General features: G+C 37.4%; 1 protein-coding gene across 1 annotated transcript; it reads right to left on the bottom strand.

The window, feature by feature from the left end:
- Positions 1-3829: 3829 nt before the first annotated feature.
- On the bottom strand, positions 3830-19179 carry LOC140336721 (pancreatic alpha-amylase-like). The gene is made up of 10 exons (XM_072420025.1): positions 18962-19179; positions 15708-15854; positions 14402-14599; positions 13654-13884; positions 10864-10997; positions 10667-10789; positions 8854-8953; positions 8236-8357; positions 7088-7213; positions 3830-4105 (listed from the first exon to the last, which is right to left on the bottom strand). Exons 1-10 carry the CDS (start codon positions 19142-19144, stop codon positions 3916-3918), a joined length of 1554 nt encoding a protein of 517 aa, XP_072276126.1. The 5' UTR covers positions 19145-19179; the 3' UTR covers positions 3830-3915.
- Positions 19180-22787: the final 3608 nt, after the last annotated feature.

Genomic DNA, 22787 nt, shown 5'->3' with positions numbered 1-22787 from the left:
GCAATCAGTAACAAGAAATATAAAATGTTCTAATATTGCAATTTCAAATTGCAAATATTACCCCTATCATTTGCAAGAAAATTTAAAAAGGCATGATTTTTACTTGCACATGATTTATTGTTAAGTGTAAATTCCTTTGCATAGTGATGTTTCATTTTGCTCAGGGAACAACCTATATTCTTTTAGTAAATAAACCCCATGTGCAGTTAGTTTTAGCCTTGCTAGAACCCTCTAACAATTCTCTATGTGCTAAATTCGTCTTCTCTTGTAAACAACGTCAATAATGTTTGATGCTTTAATCATTAACAGATCCATATTGATCCAACTTAAGTCCAAATTTAGACAGTTATCTGTGTTGACAAAGTTAAAATATTAACTGTGGATGAACTTAGTTACATAAATCCAAGGCTTTATAATGCTCCAGACATTTATTATTATTTTTTTTTTTTTTTACAACCTCAGAAAAACTCTATTAGGAACACGGGTCATTTTGAGAGTGGATAGGCTGTACAGAAGCTCTAAGCGTAATAAATCTTCACCTAAATCTTCAGATCACTAAACAAAGTTGGGGACCTGCTATGCACACACTAGATTGACACATACTATATATATATATATATATATATATATATATATATTTATTTATATATATATATATATGTATAATGTATCCAATTCCCAATCAATAAACATACAAATACAATTCATATATAACAATAAAATTGGAATATATTCAGTTCATACCATGATATCCTTTTTTGTCTGTTTTATTTTTTTGAAGTTTGATTTATCATGTCATATTACTTCCTTGTTGTCTTAATTTCATGTTTAAGTAAAAATGTATGCAATAAAAAGTAAACAACAATTAAATAACAGCAAATATTGCCCATCAGATGAGTTATTAAATTGCAAAAAAAGTTCCTTCAAATTTTCCATATTTGATAAATGTCTTCTCCAGCACTCTTATGGTCACAAACTTCCGCAGGTTGTTTCTCCTCCCTACAGTAAGTTTTAGGTAATCTAATGCTTCTTTTTAATTTATCCAAGAAAATATTCACCTTATTGTCACTGTGCAGAGGAGTGGCGTCAGTACAATAATCACAATTTCACAATCCTTTTTTTGGGCTATCTATAAAACAGAGAATTTACTGATTGTTTGCATTTTCCTTTGTGAAGCACATTAATGTGCGGGTCATTATGTTGAGCAAATAGCTCTTGTGTCAATATCACAGCTGCTTAAACGATAAGAGATTAGAGGCATAAATATTCTGTGTCTATTGGTATTCCATTTGTAAGAGTGTTTAATTCTAATATGCAGATCTCCTGGTATAAATTGTCATTCACCGAGAGATAGGACGACTAGGGGGTGCTACAGCTTCACAGAGGTGGTGTGAGCCCTGAGATGGGTCAAGGCACAGAGTCTAAGCAGTAACCAGGTCTTCTCTATAGCCTCTGATGGTGAGGATGTTGCACCACTGGTTACTGCCAGGTTGCGGTCCTTGGGCACACCGAGGTGGGAATAACACGGTACCAAATCACAAAAGCAGAAGGATAGTTGAGGAAGGTCTGGGTAAAGGCAGGCAGCAAGCAAGGGAGGTCAGGTCACACACCAGGGGTCAATTGCCAGGGATCCAAGAGACAGACACCAGTGACACAGGGGCCACTGCGGGTACAGGGCACACAGGAGACACTGGAAGCAACAGGAGGCACAGGTGATGCAGGGATATCCACAGACAGACAGGAACACTTTAACAGCACAGGGAAGTTGTCTGGGACCCAACAGACTGGACAACGAGGGATTAACCCAGGAGCTGGACAGAGGAACACTGAATTAAGCACCAGATGAACAGAAACTAGCTCAACAGAACTATGGGCTCGGCACAATGAAGACACGTTGCACGAACACAGAGTGCAGTATGTGAGCTAGCTAAATAGCCAGGGCTGGTCAAGAGGCTATTTTCTGATTGGCTAGCGGAATGGACAGAATAAAGCTTGGAAACAGAGGCATGCCCAGTGTCAGAACGTGTGCGCTTTAGTGAGAAAGAGGTAAGTGTGACATAAATATAGTGAACATATTGGTAATATCAAGTTCTAGTACTCACACTTACAAATTTGGTTGTTGAATCCGTCCTACAGTGTTATAATTAATACAATAGCAAAATGTTTAGTAAAACATTATTTTTGGGATTAGAATATATATAAACTTTGCTTCCCACCACGAACATTGGATTTAGTGTATATTCTATCATATCCTCTAGTATTTTTGTCTCAATACTATGTTTTGTGGATTTGCAATTTACTTGAAAACCTTTCAGGTAGCTTAAAAAAGAGTATTTTTATCACCATGCTTTCACATTTTTTTGAGAAAAAACTACATTTTGTAAAATAACTACATTTAGTGAACTACTACTAACTACATTTAGTAAAAACTACATTGCTTTGTAATTACTTAGAAAAGTTGATTTACAGAAAAGCATGCTTTTTAAAATATTTAAAAAGTGTGCACTGGTCCACAGGCCTCCTTGACTTTCCTATCAACTATAGTGGCAATTATAGGTGTTTTAATTAGCTTGTAAATTTGGCAAGTAAAATTTGCAAAATGGTGAAAATATGTAACAATTTTGCTCATCTCTAGTGCTATTATTGTCTCTAGATGGATGTGGTATATTTCATATGAGTGCAAAAGTCTTCTATGTCATTTGACTGTCTATTGTAGTGGACACAAGGACTGAAATTACACAATATAGTTCATTCATAAGAACACCGTCCACTTCCTGTGAGGTTTTGGGAATTTTGGACAATATCCTACTTTCACATTTCTAAGATTTTAATGGCATGAACATATGCCATGACTGACTGCCAAGTGGTTTGTGTGAAATATCCAATTCTACGCTAGCTGTACGTGTCCTGACTTATGACAACTGCTGTTGGTTTCTATCAGTTTCAGACTGGCCATTCTCTTTGACCGCTGGCATCAATAAGAAATTTGGCTCAGAGAACTCCGGCTCACTGGATATTTTCCCTTTTTGAACCATGCTCTTCAAAACCCTATAGATAGTTGTGGTAACAATCCCAGTAGATCAGCGGTTTGTGAAATATTTAGACCAGCCTACCTGGCACTAACAACAATGCCACAAACAAAATCACTTACATCACTATTCTTCCTCATTCAGATGCTTGGTTAGAAGTTCAGCAGGTCATCTTGAAAATTTTTACTTGCTGCTAGTTGCTGTTATGTGATTGGCTGATTAGATATATGCAAAAAAAAGCAGTTGGACAAGTGTACCCAATAAAGTATCCGATGTGTATATAGTTGTATGTATGAATGTAAAATTGTATGTGTGTATAATGGGTTGTAAGAAAAAGAAAATATTCTATTATCACAATTTTCTGAATGGATACTGTACGCAGTGGAAACCAAGTTTTCATAAAATTAGACTGCATGTGCAGCGTCAGCTTTGGTTGACAGGAAAACCTGGAAATTCCAGCTTCCCTTGCATGTGCTGGAATGAATGAAGAATTGCAGTGATTTGTGCCAGAACACGGATATGTGAGTAACGCGGATTTAGTCGTACGGGTGCCAACCTGTCCTTAGGTGAGGCCACTTTAAGGAATTCTCTGCAACAGAGGTGGGATACCTCCTTTAGAAATGTGGTGTATGAAGCACAGATTTCAGCCTCTGATGGCAGAAGACGGTGCCAGAGGGTTCTATTGAAATCTGCACTAGGCCACAATATACTGTATATATATATATATATATATATATATATATATATATTTATTTATTTATTACAAAACCTTGTAATTTTCTACAAAACAAAGTTTAAGCTTTAGACGGGTAAAAAAAAACATTTATTCATGTTCAAACAGGAGAAAGAAAAAAATGTAACACAAATAATAATAATATTAGTTTTGCTATATTTGCGCATTGACATGGATGGCAACAAATGGATCTTCATCTGAACTTTTAATTATGAAATTGGCTATTCCAGTGTCGCTTACACTGATCTGTTTACCCGTGCACCCATCACCTTCTTTTTGACCAGAAATGATATCACAATATTTGCCAGACGGAAGTCCAGTGTACAGAGTAACATCCATATCCCTGAAAGAAAAATAGCATTTAAATTAGCATTTATATTTGTTAACCTCACACCCACATAGCAACTGATACATTATAGGAAAAAAGGATTTTCCTGTTCTCTAAGAATTTTAAGCAAAATGTAGCCTAATATGAACCTGTCACCTTTAAATGAGTGTGACCTAATATACTTTCGATATGGAGTTGGACATTTAAACCAGTTGTCGTCAACCTTTTCAGACTGCTAAATTTTTTCGGCTCTGGACACAGAGGAGCCGGGGGTCACTCAAAGGGTAAGAAACTTCCCTTTTAGTGACATCATGCCAGAACCCACCCACTCTCGCATTGCAGGTTTGAGCCTGCGATAGGAGAGTGGGTGGGTTGTGTCAGGAGACACGACCCGCAGAGGTGGGTATCCGTAAATACCAGAACAGGTAACCATTATCATAAATGTTTGTCTATGAGGTGGTAAGCACAGGAAGGCCACTCCTGGTTGGAGAGTCAGGACATTACTGTAGGGAAAAGGGGGTAGCATGCTGACACTGTAACCCCTCTTTCTTCCTAAGACAGTTGTGCACTGGTTGGTTGAACCTAAATAATTGGAGAATTCACTGGAGAAGATAACCTGTTCAACTGGTGCTGCAGGTAAAGAGCAAGTATGAGCCTGATCTTCTTCAGTGATGAGGATGTTGCAATGCAGGCTGATGCAAGGTTGACGCCACTCAGATACACACCCAAACAGTGCTAGAAACATAGGATAGTAGACAGATCATTACAATACCAAAAGGTGAGACAGAAGGCAGACAGTAGTTCAGGCAGAACCAGCTAAGGTACCCAGAGGTTAAGTTGAAATGCAAAGTTAGGTATACAAGTCAAGGGTCAAGCAGGCACAGGTCAGGTCAGAAATAACCAACAGCAGGTCTCTGAGTAATGGATAGCAGACCAAGGTCATTCAGCAAGATAGCTGCAGCTACAAAGATTGCCAACCCTGCATGAATCAAGTGAGCTAGGCTCTTCCAAAATCAGCTTCCAGTGGTGAATAGCAGTATTGCAGGTTGAAGGTTACCCATTTTACGGTATTGCCTATCAGCCTCTGGGGGTGGGTGGCAAAATTACAGGTTGTGATAAATTATAGCACTCCCTGGTTTCCTTTTTTTCTCAGGTGTGCGCTGGCCTGATCCCACTACTAGCTAGATAACTTTAATACCTGAAAACTTTTACGGCAAGAACAGAGGTACAAGACATAAAATAAAAAGAGGAAATGGAGGTAAACCAGGAGAGAAGGGAATGAAAAGGGGAGATGAAGGTTTATAGTAAGATAAATTCAATCTTTAGTCCAGGGTCGCAACCATTGTCTCACAGCTGCCTCAAAAATTACCTAGTTATACTCATACAGCCTCAGCGACCAGGCTACCCGATCAAAATATGGAGAAGTGTAATAATATCAAAATAGTGGAGAAACTTAACAATAAGGAGAGAGGAACAGCTATCTCAGTATATACTAAGCATAGTCCATAACTCGCAGAAATGCAGCACCGCAATGGGTTCAAACACATCTAGTCGATCCCTGGCAAGAACACACCATACCTCCAATAACAGCAGGAACTTATACTGGGACCTTCCACCTTATTAGGAAAGCAGAGGCCGCTCTACTGGGGGCAGAGGTGCCTAAGAAATAGTCAACTGTCTAGAAGTAAGGAATCAGGAGCCAGGAAATAATAAGTCCAGCTAGTTCCGTAGTATATTGTAAAATGTAGGTGTCCCCTGATTTAAGCACAATAAATGAAATGGTAAGCCCAAGGATAAGTGGATCTAGCTTCTCCTATTTTATAACATATTTTAATAGCAGTTTAAGGTGGCACCTTATCTTTAGTCAGGTAAAGGGGTACTTTAAGTTTCATCAAAAAATACAGGCACCTTCTCCCAGGTTACTCTTATAATCCCTTCCTTAATATTGTAGTCCTCTCTACAAAGTGTATTTCAAGGTTTAATTGTAGAGAATACTTCTCATGCTTGATCCTGGACCCAGGTAAAGTCATTAAACTGGAGTGTCCCTCACAAGCTGATGAAACACATATCACTATATTGTACAAGGAGTTAGCTCCAAAGGATACCAGATACATGTATAATATTTCTTTGTGACCTGCCTTAGTGTCATACATTGATTGCTGTAGAGATACCAGCAGTTGACAATGAAGTCTGAATCAGCACTAGGCCAGATATTGCCAAAGTTGCTTGGAAATGGAAATGACTTGTTTAATATCACAAAGGGCCACTTGATAAGCAACATCTAACTCTGTAATCAAGGCCTCCAGCAATATCCCTAGAATAGGATGTCTATGTGGAGACAGGAGCAAGATATCCAGAAGCCTTATGGTCCCATGGAGATACTAAGAAACTTTACCAAATGATCTCCGGAATTACAAAGTGTCTACTGTCCAGTACTGAAAAGACCCATGGTCCTGTGAAGGTGACTCGGAGTATAAACTGCCAGATTTCATGTGTGTAGATATATTGAAAAAGCTTTTTGAGCCGTACTAGAATTGTACTCATACTGTTACATTCAGGCCATACCCAACAAAAAAACAAACTCTGCAGTATGGTGAGTTTCTTAAGATGCAACAGTGGCACCATTCTGAGAGATGGTACAGTCAAATGTACTGACACAGCATTTTTTACAGTCCACCATTTCTAAGCATATCCTAAGTAACGCTGAAAGTTGCTTCTGGATCCGGGCAGTGTGCATCAGCTAGAACAACAGCTAGGTCACATTTTTTAAGGGCATACTAAAGTATTTGCAATGCTCATTAAAAACTATATATAGTTCAATAGTGGCAAAGCACTGTAGCTGATCTCCACCCAGAGGCCTTGTACGATGCAAAAAACAAGCATTACATGAAATTTACAAAATAATAAGCATTAAAGTATGTGCTCCCTGTATTATGCTTATTTTGGTGCCTTGCCCTTCACATCTGTTTTAAAGGGTTGGTAAGAAGAGTTACTCACATATTGTCATTGTTAAACACAATAAAGCCAGCTCTTCCACGTCCAAAAGCAACTTGATTGTGTCCATTATCCCACCAATTAATCAAAGATTGACCATCAACCACATTACGGAAGATAACCATGTTCCTAAAAGAGAAAAAAAGTTTACAGATACAATATGCTCAATTGATCCTTACTGCTTGTGATGTTTTGAATTAGTTAAGCTTTTACAGGTTTTTTGTGCTTTGTAATTAAAAAAAACTTTCATTGTTAGTCAAAAAACTTTCATTAGTAGTTAAGCTTAGTTTTAACCTTGCTTTTTCCAAACATCAACCAAAATATATACAGTTAGAGAAAGGTCTGCTTTCCCTTGCTTTTATGCAAAGTGATCTAGAGTCTATTTAAAAAGGTTTTCACCCATGATTAACCTATATTTCACCCAAAATATCCTAGAAAATGTGTGAATCAACTTTTACTCATAATTTGTACAGAAGTAAAAGTTGATTTTATCCAATGTAAAAAATGTGTAAATTTTGGAAAAAAAAGTTGTGTGAATATTGACTAAAAAAAAATGAAAATAGATGCCTTTACAATTTGTAAGTGTAACTAATCTTCTCCTCCTGTATCACTGTCTGTATTAGTCTGTCATTTGCAATCCCTATTTAATGTACAGCGCTGCGTAATATGTTGGCGCTATATAAATCCTGTTTATTAATAATAATAATAATAATAACTGCCTTATTTATTGTTATTTAAAAAAAAACACAGTAATTGACCCCCCTCTCTCATTTCAGTTTAGATCTGTCAATCAACCCAAATATTCCCAACTCTTTGAACAGTGTTTCTTTAATTTTGATTTTAGGTTCCATTTCCATTAGGTTACACTTTCATATTACCAGTGTATAATACCAGTACCAGTGTACCAGTGTAGGAGAAAGCAGCCTCATTATTTTAGAATTAGATTTTGTATAGTGACAACACCATACCGAATAAGCTGTATGTTTTCTCCTCTTGTTGAGAAATTCCCATACATACAGTAACATACCTTTTAATTATATATTGTATTAGCAAGTATTTCTCATATGTTTTAAACCCTTAAATTCTTATTCATATCTTAAATTCTGCATATTTTTATGCTGTGCTTCACTGAATGCAAAGGTATAACTTACTTTATTTGACGCCACCTGTGTTCACAAACCCAACCACTGCCACAAGTTGTATCTTCATTAATTGGGACAGCCATGGTGGACCCATTCTTGTAGCTTGGTGGTCCAACCCAATCATTACCATCCTGCATATAAACAGTATTTCCATGGTAAATGTTATCATTTATAGATTTAATTTATTTAAATCTAACCTACGTGTCATTATTTAACAAAATGGAGAAGCCATGTGTGAAAAACTTAAACAGAAATTTTTGATGTTTTGAAAACGGTTTACAAAGTTTGAGACTTCTTTACAAATAATTGCATGAGGTATTGATGTGACATCACAAACTGGCTGCTAATCAAATGCAGAAAAAGATTCTGCACAAAATTGTTTTTAGGATTCCTCCCACAGACTAAACATATTGATGGGTTAATTGGCTTGCACCCAAATTGGCCTTAGACTAGGACATATTTCTATGGTGGGGACATTAGGTTGTAAGCTTCTCTGACAGACAGTGACATGCCGATGGACTTTAAAGCACTGAGAAAGACATCAGCACTATATAAACACATTTAGGTTTAACTTTAAGAATGAATTGTGATTATGTTAAGTGATTAGTCAAATGATAAATGGTTTACCTGATTATTTACAAAGTTCCTTGGCCAGCGAAAGCTAGACATAATCCGTGTAAATCCATAAGGATGTGCCAGCATAAACCCAACTGCCATTTTGTATAAGCTGATTTCCAAACAAAACAAACATGATAATTGAACAACTCAATTGCTTGTATTTATTAAAAGTAAGTCATTTATCGAGATACTATTACATGAGATTTGTAGTCTTAATCAGTCAGTTACCTTAAAATGTAACAAAGAGAATAATTTAAATAAGCAATTTGATCATTATAACCAGTTTCCTCGGGAATTGCTATGGATTTTGGTTGATGCTTGAGCACTTGCCAGGATTCATCTAGCTCCTGTACAATTCTAAAACAGATATAGCAGCGCAGAGGAACATCAAGAACTATTTAAACTTGGCATACACTTGTTGGAGCTGTAGAGTCACAGCATTACTTTTGTCTTATCTAAAATTGATTCTTGCAATTAGGAGCAACTTGTTGTCACGAAAACCTTTTAGGGAACAATGCTTCATAGATTTTATACTATTCAAAAATGGCTGTCACAACACAGCTTACAACACAGATGCACATCCCAGTCTGCAGGGGAGGGGGGAAAGTATTGTGCATTGTGAAGGAGACTGGGGCCATGTTGGAGAACAACAGCGGAAAACAGTGAAGAGATAGCATACAGGTTTAATTTGTTCCCGAATGAGCTTCTGTATATACAGTGTACAGAAGATATGCTGCAACTGGATTTCCCAGATTCTACTGATTACCCAGGAGGACTGAGAAGAATTATCAATAGAGCAAATGTTCTACCATAAGCAAGACCTTTAGATTACATCAACGGTCTCACAGATCTCTGGCACTACAAAAGATCTGCTTAATCAAATTCAAAAATTAAAAATTAAAATTTGGTCATTCTGATAAAGAATGGATCAGATGAACTGTTTTACTTCAAAAATAAGAAAGTATTATTAGCTACCTAGTAAAGTGAAAAAAGACAACTGCTTTGCAAAATAAAGTCATCTGGGTAGTAACCTTTCTTCTCTGGCAAGATAGAACTAAATTCTTAGGACAATGTTAAACCTTATTTGGAAAAGAGAGAATGGGAATACTTATGCTTATTATTTCTAGAAGGTTATTGTTGTGATGGTTTTAAAGAATTCTATATGCTTAACCTTTTTTCCCACTACATAAAGTTGTGTATTATTTGCAATCTGGTAACACACTGCTCATCGTAACACAGTAAAAACAGAGTCCGATATTCTAGCAACTCCATATTCACAAAAGCTTTACACAGAGAGAACTGATAGATGAAGGAGAGTGTGGAGAGACCCTAAACAGAGGGAAAAACAAGTTAATGAATTGTGTACCAGAGTTTTGTGGAATCCTAGGGTTCTTCTAGTCTGTACCAGTTTCATTATGGTAGCCAGAAAATAACTAATCAATCACTTTCAATGCTTCCCAGGATTATTACCAGAGAAGGTAGAATGGCACTAATTCAATACATTAGCATTATTGAGAAAGTATTCCCACAGTGTTAGGGGTGAATTTTTAGAGCTGCCATGTTTTTTCATTGTAAATATAGACTTTATCTATATCACAGCATGTTTTTTCTGCACCGCAATTATTTGTAAATTGTATTTTAATTGTATTTACATGTGGTATACTTTCATTCAAAATCGGAGGGACACTTGCTGAAGTCCTCAAAGATATGAAGTATTGCAAACTTGGTTATGAAGGAAGCCTTAAACAATGTAAGCTAATGAATTCCACAAGAAAAAAATTGTATTTACCAGGTGCTCTATGTATTAACAGATATACTTTACCGAGCATCCCAGAAAGTAAGGATGGAGGCTCCTCCAGCACCATGTCCTCTCTGGTTGTCATGATTATCAACAAACACCACGGCTCTATCATTAGGCATGAATCCCCAGCCTTCTCCCCAGTTCCTGTATGAAAAACAGTTGTACATTACGCATCTAACAGGAAATATTGTGCACTTTGTTTCATGTCTTAAGCTTACTTGAGGTAAGCCATCTTTTCTCCATTCAATCTGCGGATCACAGTTCCAAGTTTGGCCCCGTATTTGAATTCTGTGACACGGCCAATGCTGGTATATTCACTTGCTGAAATGGCTTCTCCACCCAAGTCTATCACCTGCAAGATAATCATTTTAGTTTCTACAGAATATTTGCTCAAAATAAACTTCTATTACCATACTATCCCACTATTTACTAAGCTAAATATGCTTAAAGTGGACCTTTCACAAGGAAACTTTATTGTCTATCTAGTAGTTGAGTCTATTAGGCAGTATGAAACATTGGCAATTACCAACTTATACAGTATGATGGAGCATTTTCCTAATCACAAGCAGTGTTCTGGGACATTGAAGTCATGTTATTGGAGTTTTCCCATTTAACTTAACACACATTTCTGACTTAGCAGACTTAAAAGCTAAAGGAGTGAAAATGGGGATGAAGATCCTAAAGTATTCAGCACAAGTTAGCTATGGCAGTTCCTATATTTCTTAATATCATGTGTTCCAACCCTTATATGATGCTCTTTCATCAATAAGGAGGCTCAACAAAAAATTTCTTTTCACTTGCCAAGGATTTTTCAATATATTTAGTGTATTTGAGGTCTTCTGAATCCAGAAATTACATCAGTTTCATTAAGTTGGCTCTAGTTCTTGTGATACAGGAATTGGAATAAACAATTTTACCAACAACAAATGTTAACAGCATAATATTGTCAATCTTTATTTACACCGGTGTTTTGCATTTTTATTTATTAAATGTAGCATTATTTTCATGAATTTTTTATTTGCCTTCTTTTTATTCATACATTTTCTTTTTTTTTTTTTTTTTTTACAGAAATATGAATTCTTCAAGAAGAAGTTGTTTAAATGACCCTAATGTTTTTTGGTACACTAGTGGTGAATATTCTCAGCAAAAACAGAAAAGAAACATTACCGAATTTGTGAAACAAGCATATTTTGCATATTTTGGTATTAAACTGGGTGACCAAGATAAGTATTGGGCTCCTCATATGTATTCAAAACTTTTGTAGAGTGTCTACGTCAGTGGAAAAGCGGAAAACTGAAAAGTTTGTAATTTGTTGTACCTATGGTATGGCGAGAGCCCAAAGGTCATCATAATGATTGTTATTTTTGTGCTGTGAATGAAAAGGGTTTGAATTGTTACAAGAAAAACAAGTGGGAGTATCCTGATTTGGACTGAACAAGATGACCGCATGGTTCTGATGTTCCCATACCAGTGTTCAGTACATATATAGGATATACAGGGCTTGGAGTGTAATCCAAGAGTTAGCAGTGGAACTAAATATGAAGGAAGTGTTTCATCAAACCAGCAGTTCTCCCAAGAAGAGCTCATTGATTTATTATGTGACCTAGGTCTTTCAAAACAAGCATCTGAACTTTTAGCATCCAGGCTAAAAGAAAAGAACTGTCTGAGAAGTTAAAATAACGGTTTATAGGACAAGAGAGGTGACACTCCTACCATATTTCAGTGAAGATGGAGACTTTGTGTATTGTTGTAACATCCCTGGACTACTAGCCCATATGGGAGTACCAGAATACCGAGCAGAAGACTGGCGGCTTTTCGTAGACAGTTTCACTCGAAGTTTGAAATCTGTTTTACTGCATAATGACAACTGCTATGCATCAATTCCAATTGGTCACTCAGTAAAACCTAACCTTAAAGAAAATATCCAAATGGTCTTTCAAAAGCTTTGCTGTCATTAACACCAATGGTCCATATGTGTTGATTTAAAAATGGTAAACTTCCTACTTGGACAGCAAAGTGGATACACAAAGTAGCCATGTTTCATCTGCTTGTGGGATAGTAGAGCAAAGCAGGATCACTGGAAAAAAGTGACCTCCATGGGAAAACATGAAAAAAGGTGCAGCGAACATCATTAACGAGCCAATGGTTGACAAGGACAAAAATCATTCACCCTCCACTACACATAAAGTTGGGATTAATGGAGCAATTTGTTTAGAGCTGCGAACAAGGACGGTGATTGCTCAAAATACATTTGTAGATTCTTCCCTGTATTGAGTACAGAAAAATCAAAAGCAGGAATCTTTAATGGACCCCAGATTCGTAAATTGATAAATGATTTAAATTCCACAAGTTACATGACTGATACTGGAGTTTCTGCCTGGCACAGCTATGTCATTGTTGTCTAGAAGTTCTTGGGTAATCATAAGGTACAAAATTATGAAGAACTTGTAAAAAACTTGCTCTGAAACTTTAAAATTGTGGGTGCTACTATGAGCATAAAGGTACACTATCTCTATAGCCATTTCCAAAAAATGTCCAGAAAACCTTGGCAATTTCAGTGAGGAACAAAGGTAGACGTTCCATCAAGATATAAAGGTGATGGAAGAAAGGTATCAGGGCAGATAGACATATTATGGCAGACTACTGCTGGAGCCTTGAATGTGATTGTCCCGATCATCAGCATAAAAAGAAATCATACAGAGTTTTTAATGACTTCTTTGTGATTAGTTCTGTAAATATACTAGAAATAGAAAATATTGACAATAATTATTTCAAAAATTTAAATTTGTATATGTAGGCATATCTAGTTTAATTTTGCTGGGATTATTATTGAGGTCATTAATTCAAAAACTAGAACCAATCTAGCAAAACCAATCCCATATTTCGATTCTGTGCATCAAACATAACCTAAAATGACTTTATTTTGTTTGGCAAGTAAATGTTTGTTGACCAGTGTAATAGATACATTTGCAAACTGTAGACACAGCAGTGTTTTCTGCTAAACTTACTTCCTGGTAGATAAAAGGTTGAGTGCCATTGGGGAACCATCTAGTGTTCAAGTTGTTTAGTTTCCTGGTAACTGCAAGAAGGTCTCCAGGCCACATATGCTTAGCTGCATCAATTCTGAAACCTGCCACTCCAATGTCAATAAGATTATTTAAAAATTCAACAATACTTGTCCGAACATATTCTGAATCCATTCTTAGATCCAGAAGGCTCACCAGCTGACAGTCTCTCCCCTTTGTGTATGAAAAAAAAAACATAGCGACATAAGGATTTATTAGCATGTAATAAATTAAGTTTTAAAAAAAACATTATAATGTTACACATGTGGTGTAAATTTAACTATACATATGCACTAGTTGTAAAGTAATCACCAAATGAACCTGCCATGAATTCTGAAGTTTTAAAACAAGGTGCAGCCTAAGAGCAAGAACCACAAGTGTCCAATATAACCTAGCTATCCATAAACATATTTAACACCACAATAAATAGTGATGAGTTTGCTGGTGAGGCCTTGATTTTATGATTGGCATTGGGGGGTGAGGCTCTCAATACTTTAATTTTGCTTGATGACTAAGTAGTGTGAAAAACACCAAGGAGTGTTAATGTGGTTGGAGCTGTGATATTTGCATTGTTGAAGGACTTTGGAGAATGGAATAATTTCAGTCAAATTTGATTTCCAATTCCTAGACAACATTTTTGATACAGGTAATGAATCCAAAAGCATGACACAGGAGTAAAACTGTACTCTACCTGATTGGCATCATTGTAGTTTTCAATGCCACCACTCTTAGTTTTACACTTATTATCATTAAAATCTGCACTACTATAAGGTACAGCTGGGAATTCCCTTGTACTTGTATCATATGAGCTGCCACAAGTAGATGATTTTCCTTTTCCAATTCCAGCTCCGCACATATGGTTTATAACAGCATCAACATAAATATAAACCTATAAAAATAAATAAATACAATTATATACAAATTAACATGATGCATTAGAAAACATATTGTATAAAATGTAATATCCACATTACTGACAAACACAGCTAGAAAATTAAAATGTGCTCCCACCAAGCATGTCAGGCAAGTATTGTTAGGATAATTTAGTGAAACAGAAAAGGGCACTTTTTTGGCATAAGTGAAAAATTACTGATTTATCTAATCAGTTCTCTGCCAAACATCTCCCTAAAGCTGGTGGCCTTTATAGGATCTTTTGTAAGGCTGGCGGCCTTTTTAGGGTCTTTTGCTCAATATCAAAATTATTAAAATATTAATTCCCCTGGAAAACAAATGTGTATTTATATTATTGCAAATAATGCTCACTGGCATGTTTGCATGTGTTGTATTGGGAAATATGTAACAAAACAGTCTGAATGCATTTTTTGCTTACAAGGCTTTCAACCAGGGGTGTAGTGGGGCGTGCATGGGTGGAAATGCTGTGCCCTCACTTTATTCGCAAATGGGTATGTGTGCCCACTCTTATTTTGCAAGGAATTCTTTGGTGGTCAGCAGCTCTGGCCGGTTCACCCCGGCCAGGGTAAGGAGAAGGATCCCATTGGGAGGGCGCACCAGCCAGAGCCGTGGACCACGTCTCCTATATTGAATTGCAGGCTCAGGGTGCTGGGCGGGTTGTCTCTCTGAACATAACCCACCCACTCTCCCATAGCAGGCTCAGACCTGTGATGGCAGAGTGGGAGGGTTCTGGTATTATGACATCACTCTGGGGGAAGTTTCTTCCTCTTTGAGTGACACATAGGCAGAGGTGTAGTGGGGCGGGCAAGTTTACATAACAAAGGATAGTATTGTGACCCCTCTTCTTTTTTTATCACTACACCCCTGCTTTCGAAAGTACTCAAAATACAGGAGTACAACAGTACAACGAGTTTGACCATTCTGCAACAGTTCCCAGAAGATCTAAAGCTTTATTACAAAGATACCGTTCAGCATGTACTTAAGACTGAAATTTTAAAAGTCAGATGACCAATTGCTAGTACCCCACCACACAAAAAAGAAAACTACCACAAACACACACTATTTTTAGTTTAGCAATTTCATACCCCCACATTGTTCCATCTGGTGACCATGTCTCTAAATTGCTGCTCATCTCCTGATCGGGTACAGAGCTTATAGCTGATTGGTTGGTATCTTTCCCACCATGGTCTGTTAGGGTTTTTGATGATCACATTTTCATTAGGAGGAGAAATCTGAAATAAGCATGTTAAAAACATTTACAGATAACATTAAAAATACAATGCATGGAAAGTAATTTTGTTGTTTGTTATCAGACTTTACGCCTTGAAAGTAGGCTCCCTTCTAGATTAAAGTGAAAGATGTAGATTATATTTGCTAACCCATTTGTGAAAATGCCATTTTCTGATTAAATCATTAATTGTTGTGCATACAACAATTTATTTTTTTATTTAAATAATCTGTAAAGATAACATATATAGGTCTGGGTGTGTATAGGTAGAATAGTAATAGGCATCATAGCCTGGGTTGTGTATAGGTGGGATAGCAAGAGGAATTGGTGCCCTAGGTGTGTATAATGGCAATAGTAAAAGGCATCGGTGCCCTGGGTGTGTATATTGAGGGCAGTAATGAGAATATGAATTTGAGAGGCAGTATTGAGAATATGAAGAATGTATATAGTAGGAATTTTATTGCACATTGGTGCCCAGGGTGTGTATAGTTGTGATTGTAATAGGCATTGGTGCCCTGGGTGTGTATAATGGGGATAGTAATAGGAATTGGTGCCCAGGGTGTGTATATAGTGGTGATAGTAATAGGCATGGATGCCCAGGGTGTGAATAGGTAGGATAGTATTAGGCATTGGGGCCCCACTTTACATAGATGTAACTTACAGCACTGCGTAATATGTTAGCGCTTTATAAATCCTGTTTATTAATAATAATAATATTAATAATATATTAGATTATTATAGGTTTGAATACTTTCTGAAGCCGTTGTGGCTAATTTAATGTGTGTGCACCTGTGGTTCCATGCAACCTAATGAGGGATCACACCACTCACCAGGTCAATGGATCTTTGGCAATGGGGCCTTTAAGATTCTGAAGAACAGCTGAGTAACTCACGATCATGAGCTGAGCCTCGATTCTGTTGATATCTGAACCAGGTTTTCCCATCCTGCATCTGTGGCTCCATAGGGTGCAGAAACTCCAAAATCTTTTGTACCATGCTTACCATCTTAGATGAACTTTTATATCCCCAACCTGAGCATGACTCTCTCACGGGTGTTAAGTAGCCCAGTGACAGATCTTCTGAGGAAGTGGCAGGAGCTCAGGGAAGATGCATGCTCAAGCTACACCCCCACCATCTTCCCTTTTTGCACATTAGGTTGGTAAACCACCTTTTAAATTTGCACTTCCACATTTCAGCACTAAACTTTTGTAAAAGGCCAAATATGCTTAAAAACCTCAATAACTGATGATCCCACTGAGTATTATTGACCTTTAATTATTTTAGAAGGTCATTATGTGTTTAATTTAGTGGGTACTAGTCCTCTAGGTTCATATCTTTACCTTTACTTTTACAATTTTCCTTCCATTTTTTCGAAAGCTGCTCATTTTCAAATCAGGCAAACATCAGAACTGGCTACACAATATACCTCCCGGATGATAAGACACAGCAGTAAAGATTGAATAGGAGCACAGAGCCACATAATTCTCTTGGGATAAGTCACATATCCCTGAATGTTTCTTGCTGCTCCTTCTGGGCATGCACAATCTCAGGCACAATCTCAATGGATGTGCAGTGAGTTTCCCATTTACAGCAGGCAACGTCACCCAATCTCCCGTCTGCACAGTGCAACTTCTGGTGACATAACCAGAAAAAGAAAAAAGACAGACAAAGGTGGCAGTGCTGGCAATTCTTCCGGACCAGGACAAAGGAAGGTTACAGGACGGTGCGGAACCAAATCGAGAACAGCTCAAGAAGGATTATGGGCTCTGTGGACGTAAAGGTACGTTTTTTTTTTATTCTAAAGATAGTTCTGCTTTAAATACATGTAAAATGTGTCAATGCAAGCTTAATGTCATGTACTGAATGTTTTCAGGGGTGGATACCTTAACACCCCACCAGACCTTTTAACTGCACTGTTTTGGCGGGTATTTACTGTTCAATCTCTGTATTAGCTGTGAGCTGGTATACCTGCCAGAACGGTACAAGTGGAAGCTCTGTAATACATTCACCATGTAGCCTTCTGATTGGATGGCAGTCTGAGCCAATGCCTGTGCAGGAGGCAAGTTTCTCCTTCTTTGACTGCAAGGAGAGTTCAGCTTTCCAGTGCTGGTTAGTGAGCTGATTTTCTCTCTCCTCAGTTTGCCTGTGGGAGACAGTAAGCTTCATATATTGTCCTGCTATTTGGACAATTTATTTTTAAAATACAGTCAGGGTAAATTCAGACCTGCATCAGAATGGCTCCTGGCTTGGTCACTTGCACCACAATAATGATTCTTAAAGCTGCCCACTGTTAATGTGCACGCCCACAGTTTGGGATACTGAACCGCTAGCTGCCAAACCCATTCATTCTCTATAAGTATGACATAGGAAAAGGTTAGGTACATGTAGTGACTCGCCTGAGGCAGCGGTTTCCTGGTATGAGGAAGCTATAGCCATATTGCAACCTCAATGCCAGTCTGAGTGTAGCCTTACGAGCCTTCTTTCCAGACAGTTTGAGCAAAGGTAGTAGCAGAAGCTAGAAGGCCTAGGAGAGAATATAAAAGTACAAATCCAGCCCAGTATGTGGTATAAATCCAGCCAGAGATTTGATCAAAAAGAGTGTCAGCTTCTCCAATTAGGGGACAGTTTGGGGACATGTGGGTTATTACCATTACCATTGATACTGAATAGCACCAAACAAAAATATATAATAAAATATATTATTTTATATATAATAAAAACAAATACAACCACACATGGACTGTAGAACACTATAACATAGGCACTGTTGCCAGTATAGTGCAGGTTTGTTCTTTCATTCATTGAGATTTGTTACTTTCCTATTTAAAATGTTAAAATTTCACAGGAGCAGCAAAACACACACAGAAGGATATGAATGGACCCCAAGGATGCAACCAGTTAAATTGTTTTTGTGGCTTTTGCATCAATGTTATCAAGTTTGTATTGTTTTACCAATATCCCAAATTACAACATAGCTTATTTACATTGCAACCATCATCATATTACCATACCCTGAATTGCACTATATACCAAACTTCAAATCATTTACACATTCTTGTGTAACAGAGACATGTAATACTAGTTCAGTAATCATCAATGAGCAGTTCATTACCTGAACACCCCCGAATCCATTAGGTCCCAGGTAGCGATCACATTCTTCAGCAATGTCCTCCCACCGCCACTCAAATAAGTGGACAATACTTGTCCTGCCACATTTTACATTAGGATTAAACTGAGCACTGCTAAATCCAGCCAACACTGCAACCACCACAAACTCCAGCATCATTCTCATCATCCACTGCCCTAGCAAACCATATCACTATGTCCTATCCTCAATATTTATAGAGATCCGCAGAAGGCGTAACAGCAAACACCCAGTATTTAACTCTTGCTCATCTCTGACAAAGTTCCTCTGCCAAGTTTCTTCCTGTGTAACATCCCTATTACTTCCTGAAAACTGAGATGTGTTCCTGAAAGTTTGTGCTGGTGCACATTGCCACATGCACATTGCATAGGAGGAAATGAATGTATTTGTTCTGCACAAGAAATCGGGCTGAACTACTGGAAACTAAACAAGATACTATGTTCAGTTGTAGGGATGAGTGAAAACATTTTCAGACACCTTTATTTTAACTCAAAAGTATTGACTTCTGCAAGTTAATTGGAAATCCTATGAACATAGTATTGTCACAAAAATTGATGGAATAGCTAGGGGATCCATAGGACCATGTCTCATAGAAAAAAAAAAAAAACTTGTCAATTTGTTAAACATATTAAAGTATAGGCAAATATATATATATATATATATATATATATATATATATATATAATGCACACAACCATACAAGAGCTTTAACACAGCAATGCTGCAGGTTGTTTTTTCTTGCATCAAAATTTGTTGCTTGCCTATTTTAGGTGGTAAAATTACACAGGAGCAGCATAACACACACAGAATGGTACAAATGGGCCCCAAGGATCTAAGCAGTTAAATTGATTCAGTGGCATTGCATCAATGTTATAAAGTTTGTATTGTTTTACCCATACCCCAAATGACAGCACATTTTATTTACATTGCAGCCATCTTCATATTGCCATACTCCAAACTTCTAAAATATTTATTAAACTTCAAATAATTTACACATTCCTGTTCTCTGCAACCCTGTTATCCTTCACTACTTTCCTGGGTAACAGAGATATGCAATACTAGTTTATCTAATCATCAATGAGACATTATTTAACCTGAACATTCCAAATTCCATTAAATCCTACATAGCGTTCACATTTATCAGGAATGTCCTCCAACCTCCATTCAAATAAGTGGACAATACTTGTCCCGCCAGTTTACATTAGGATTAAACTGAGCACCACATAGTCCAGCCAACACTGCAACCACCACAAACTCCAGCAGCATTCTCATCATCCACTGCCCTTGGTATTTGTTTGTGGTCAGGATGACCTAAAGGAGCACTTCTCGAGTGAAAAATATGTTTACATAGCAATCAAAAAGTTAATTAGAAAAAAGTAATATAAAATACTACATTTTGAGACAACCTAAAACCATGATATAGATGTTCCAGTATTATTTGATGGCAATACTATGTTCAAGGGCTTTGCAATTAACATGAAAACTTATGTGGCCAGCAATAGGCAGCCATTGTTTTTTTAAGAAATGGCTACTCCTGCCTATACAAAATGTCTGGCATGCTCTTTACGTTTTTTTTTTCTTTTGGAACATGATCCCACAATTTCCTCCGACAGTCTGAGCAATTTTGGTGACAATAAAATGTTCAGGGGCTTTGTGCTTTGTCCTTAAAATGAAAATTTGTGAAGGCAAATCCTCATTTCAACCAGATTTTTTTACCCATGCCTTGGTGTTACCAGTCTACTATTTTACCACCTTTTTTACCACTCCTAATTTTAGGATCATAAAAATTGATCTGCCAAACATTTTAGGTAAACCAACAAGCACTTTCTTTTCACCACTTATATTTGATTTTTAAAACAGCAATTTAAACGCTGGATGAAAGATTCTGTGCGGAATAACACTTATGAATAGTTTGATAATACATTTTTTAAAAACATGTGTTTATATCCACCAAACAAATGTGGTAAGAGGGACAGGCGGACTCGATTCCTGGGAAGGGGAAAGTCCCTCTAAATTAGGTGCAGTTGAGGCATTTGATTTAGAAAATATAGCAGTGTTCTGCCATTGTTTAGGCAATATAAAATTGTTTGGTTTAAAGTAAACTCCGAATAAGGTAAAAAGATAAACACAGTACCTGTATCTGGAGTCAGTCAATTTGTACTGAAAAGCTCCCTATTGCTGTCCAAAAATCAATCCCTGCTCTCAGAATCCCCAGCATTATTCTCCATCTAGTAGTGCTGGTCCTTTTTTTTGCAGGCTGTTTTGCCTGCACTCACAGTGAACCTAAAAAAATCAATTAAAGACGTAACAACGAAATGCCCTTCTTCTCCTCTGCAATCACCTAACTTGTTTGTTTAACATATTTTCCTTTTATTTTTCTTGTTCCTTGTGAATCTTTAATTATTTAATTGGAAAAGATGACCATCCAAAGAATCATCCATGATACCTGCAAAGCCAGGTGTAAAGTGCTGCAAAGCCAGTCTAAATCCGGCCTACAGTCTACCCCCACACAGGAGATTGTGAGTTTCATTACATAAAGTTATATGTGACATGCTAACCCAATGGAATTTGGCAATACCTATGCTGGACAGTCTGTATGAGAAAAGTAAAGTGGTAACTAATTGATCTGCGCCACAGGACACTGAGTTTTTTTTTGCACAAGCAGTTAGAGACACATGTCACGTGTTGAAGCCTATGGGGAAGGTAACTAAATTTGTCAGCCATTAAAAGCCAGGTTGGTTTTGATGCAGAAGTCTCGTCCTTTATCTTTTAACCATGAAGGTGTTAGTTGTCAGTGGGACTTTTATGGAAATTGTCCAGGACAAGCAGGAGGTAGAAGGTGGGCTTCATGAAGAACATGAGATAGGAGAGCAGCAGGATTGTCAGGTATGATGCTAGGAGGTGACACAGGTCATCCATCTAGTAGACATATTTGGGATCACCCTAAGGAGGATAAAGGTCTGCTGTGGGAGGTGGGAGGAGCCGATTTAACATCCACCTTGTCAAACATGGCAAGTTGTATACTTGCTTGTTTTTGCAGTGACAAGAATATTGTTATTATCAATGGAAAATTAGTGTAGCAGTGGAGAGCTTCTTAGTAAAGGCGATGAACTGAGTTTCATATTATATCCCTTACCAGGGATTATGCCAATCCCGATTATTTTGCTTTGATTGTTTTTGCTTCTATTGCTAATACCAAACAGAAATAGTTCTACTAAAAAGCCATGTCCTTAGACCCTTAAAACCGCAGCAACTATGTGGAATTTTTTAAGCCTTCTGGAAGAGAAGCAAAACTCCTCTATTATGATAAGACAACCACCTCAGAACAGCCCATTCATGTAAAATGCATAAGAATGTCTTATCTTGTCAGCAGGCATCTTTCTTTGTATTTCAGTAGCTGCTAGATTCAGCAGTCGCAGCACCATGAAAAATGAGCCTTTCTACCTTCAGCCTCTTGGACACGATGGACAAATATTCCTAGGTGTCACAGCAGCATGAGGGCAGGTATTTAGAGAATCAGAGTGAGCAGATGATATCATCTTATTTGGCATGTCCTGAAGTGCTCCCAAGTCTTGACCTTATAGATTTATGAACCAAAAATCTGGATGTCTTGCCAGAATTGGCCATCTGAGTCCTCTCTTATACACACTCAAGTGTCCTATCAAAAATAGTTTTTAGTTTGTTGCCCCGAATGGACTACATTGTTGGCCAACAGTGTGGAGTGATTGGCATTCATTAAAGTAAAGCAATCTGGATTGTTGACTTGTTTCAGCACCTCTTCCTGATGCAATTA

Source organism: Pyxicephalus adspersus, chromosome 8 (assembly GCF_032062135.1).
Source record: "Pyxicephalus adspersus chromosome 8, UCB_Pads_2.0, whole genome shotgun sequence".
Lineage (NCBI taxonomy): Eukaryota > Metazoa > Chordata > Amphibia > Anura > Pyxicephalidae > Pyxicephalus > Pyxicephalus adspersus.
Note: the sequence above shows the minus strand (reverse complement) of the source record. Positions and strands in the feature narration are given on the sequence as shown.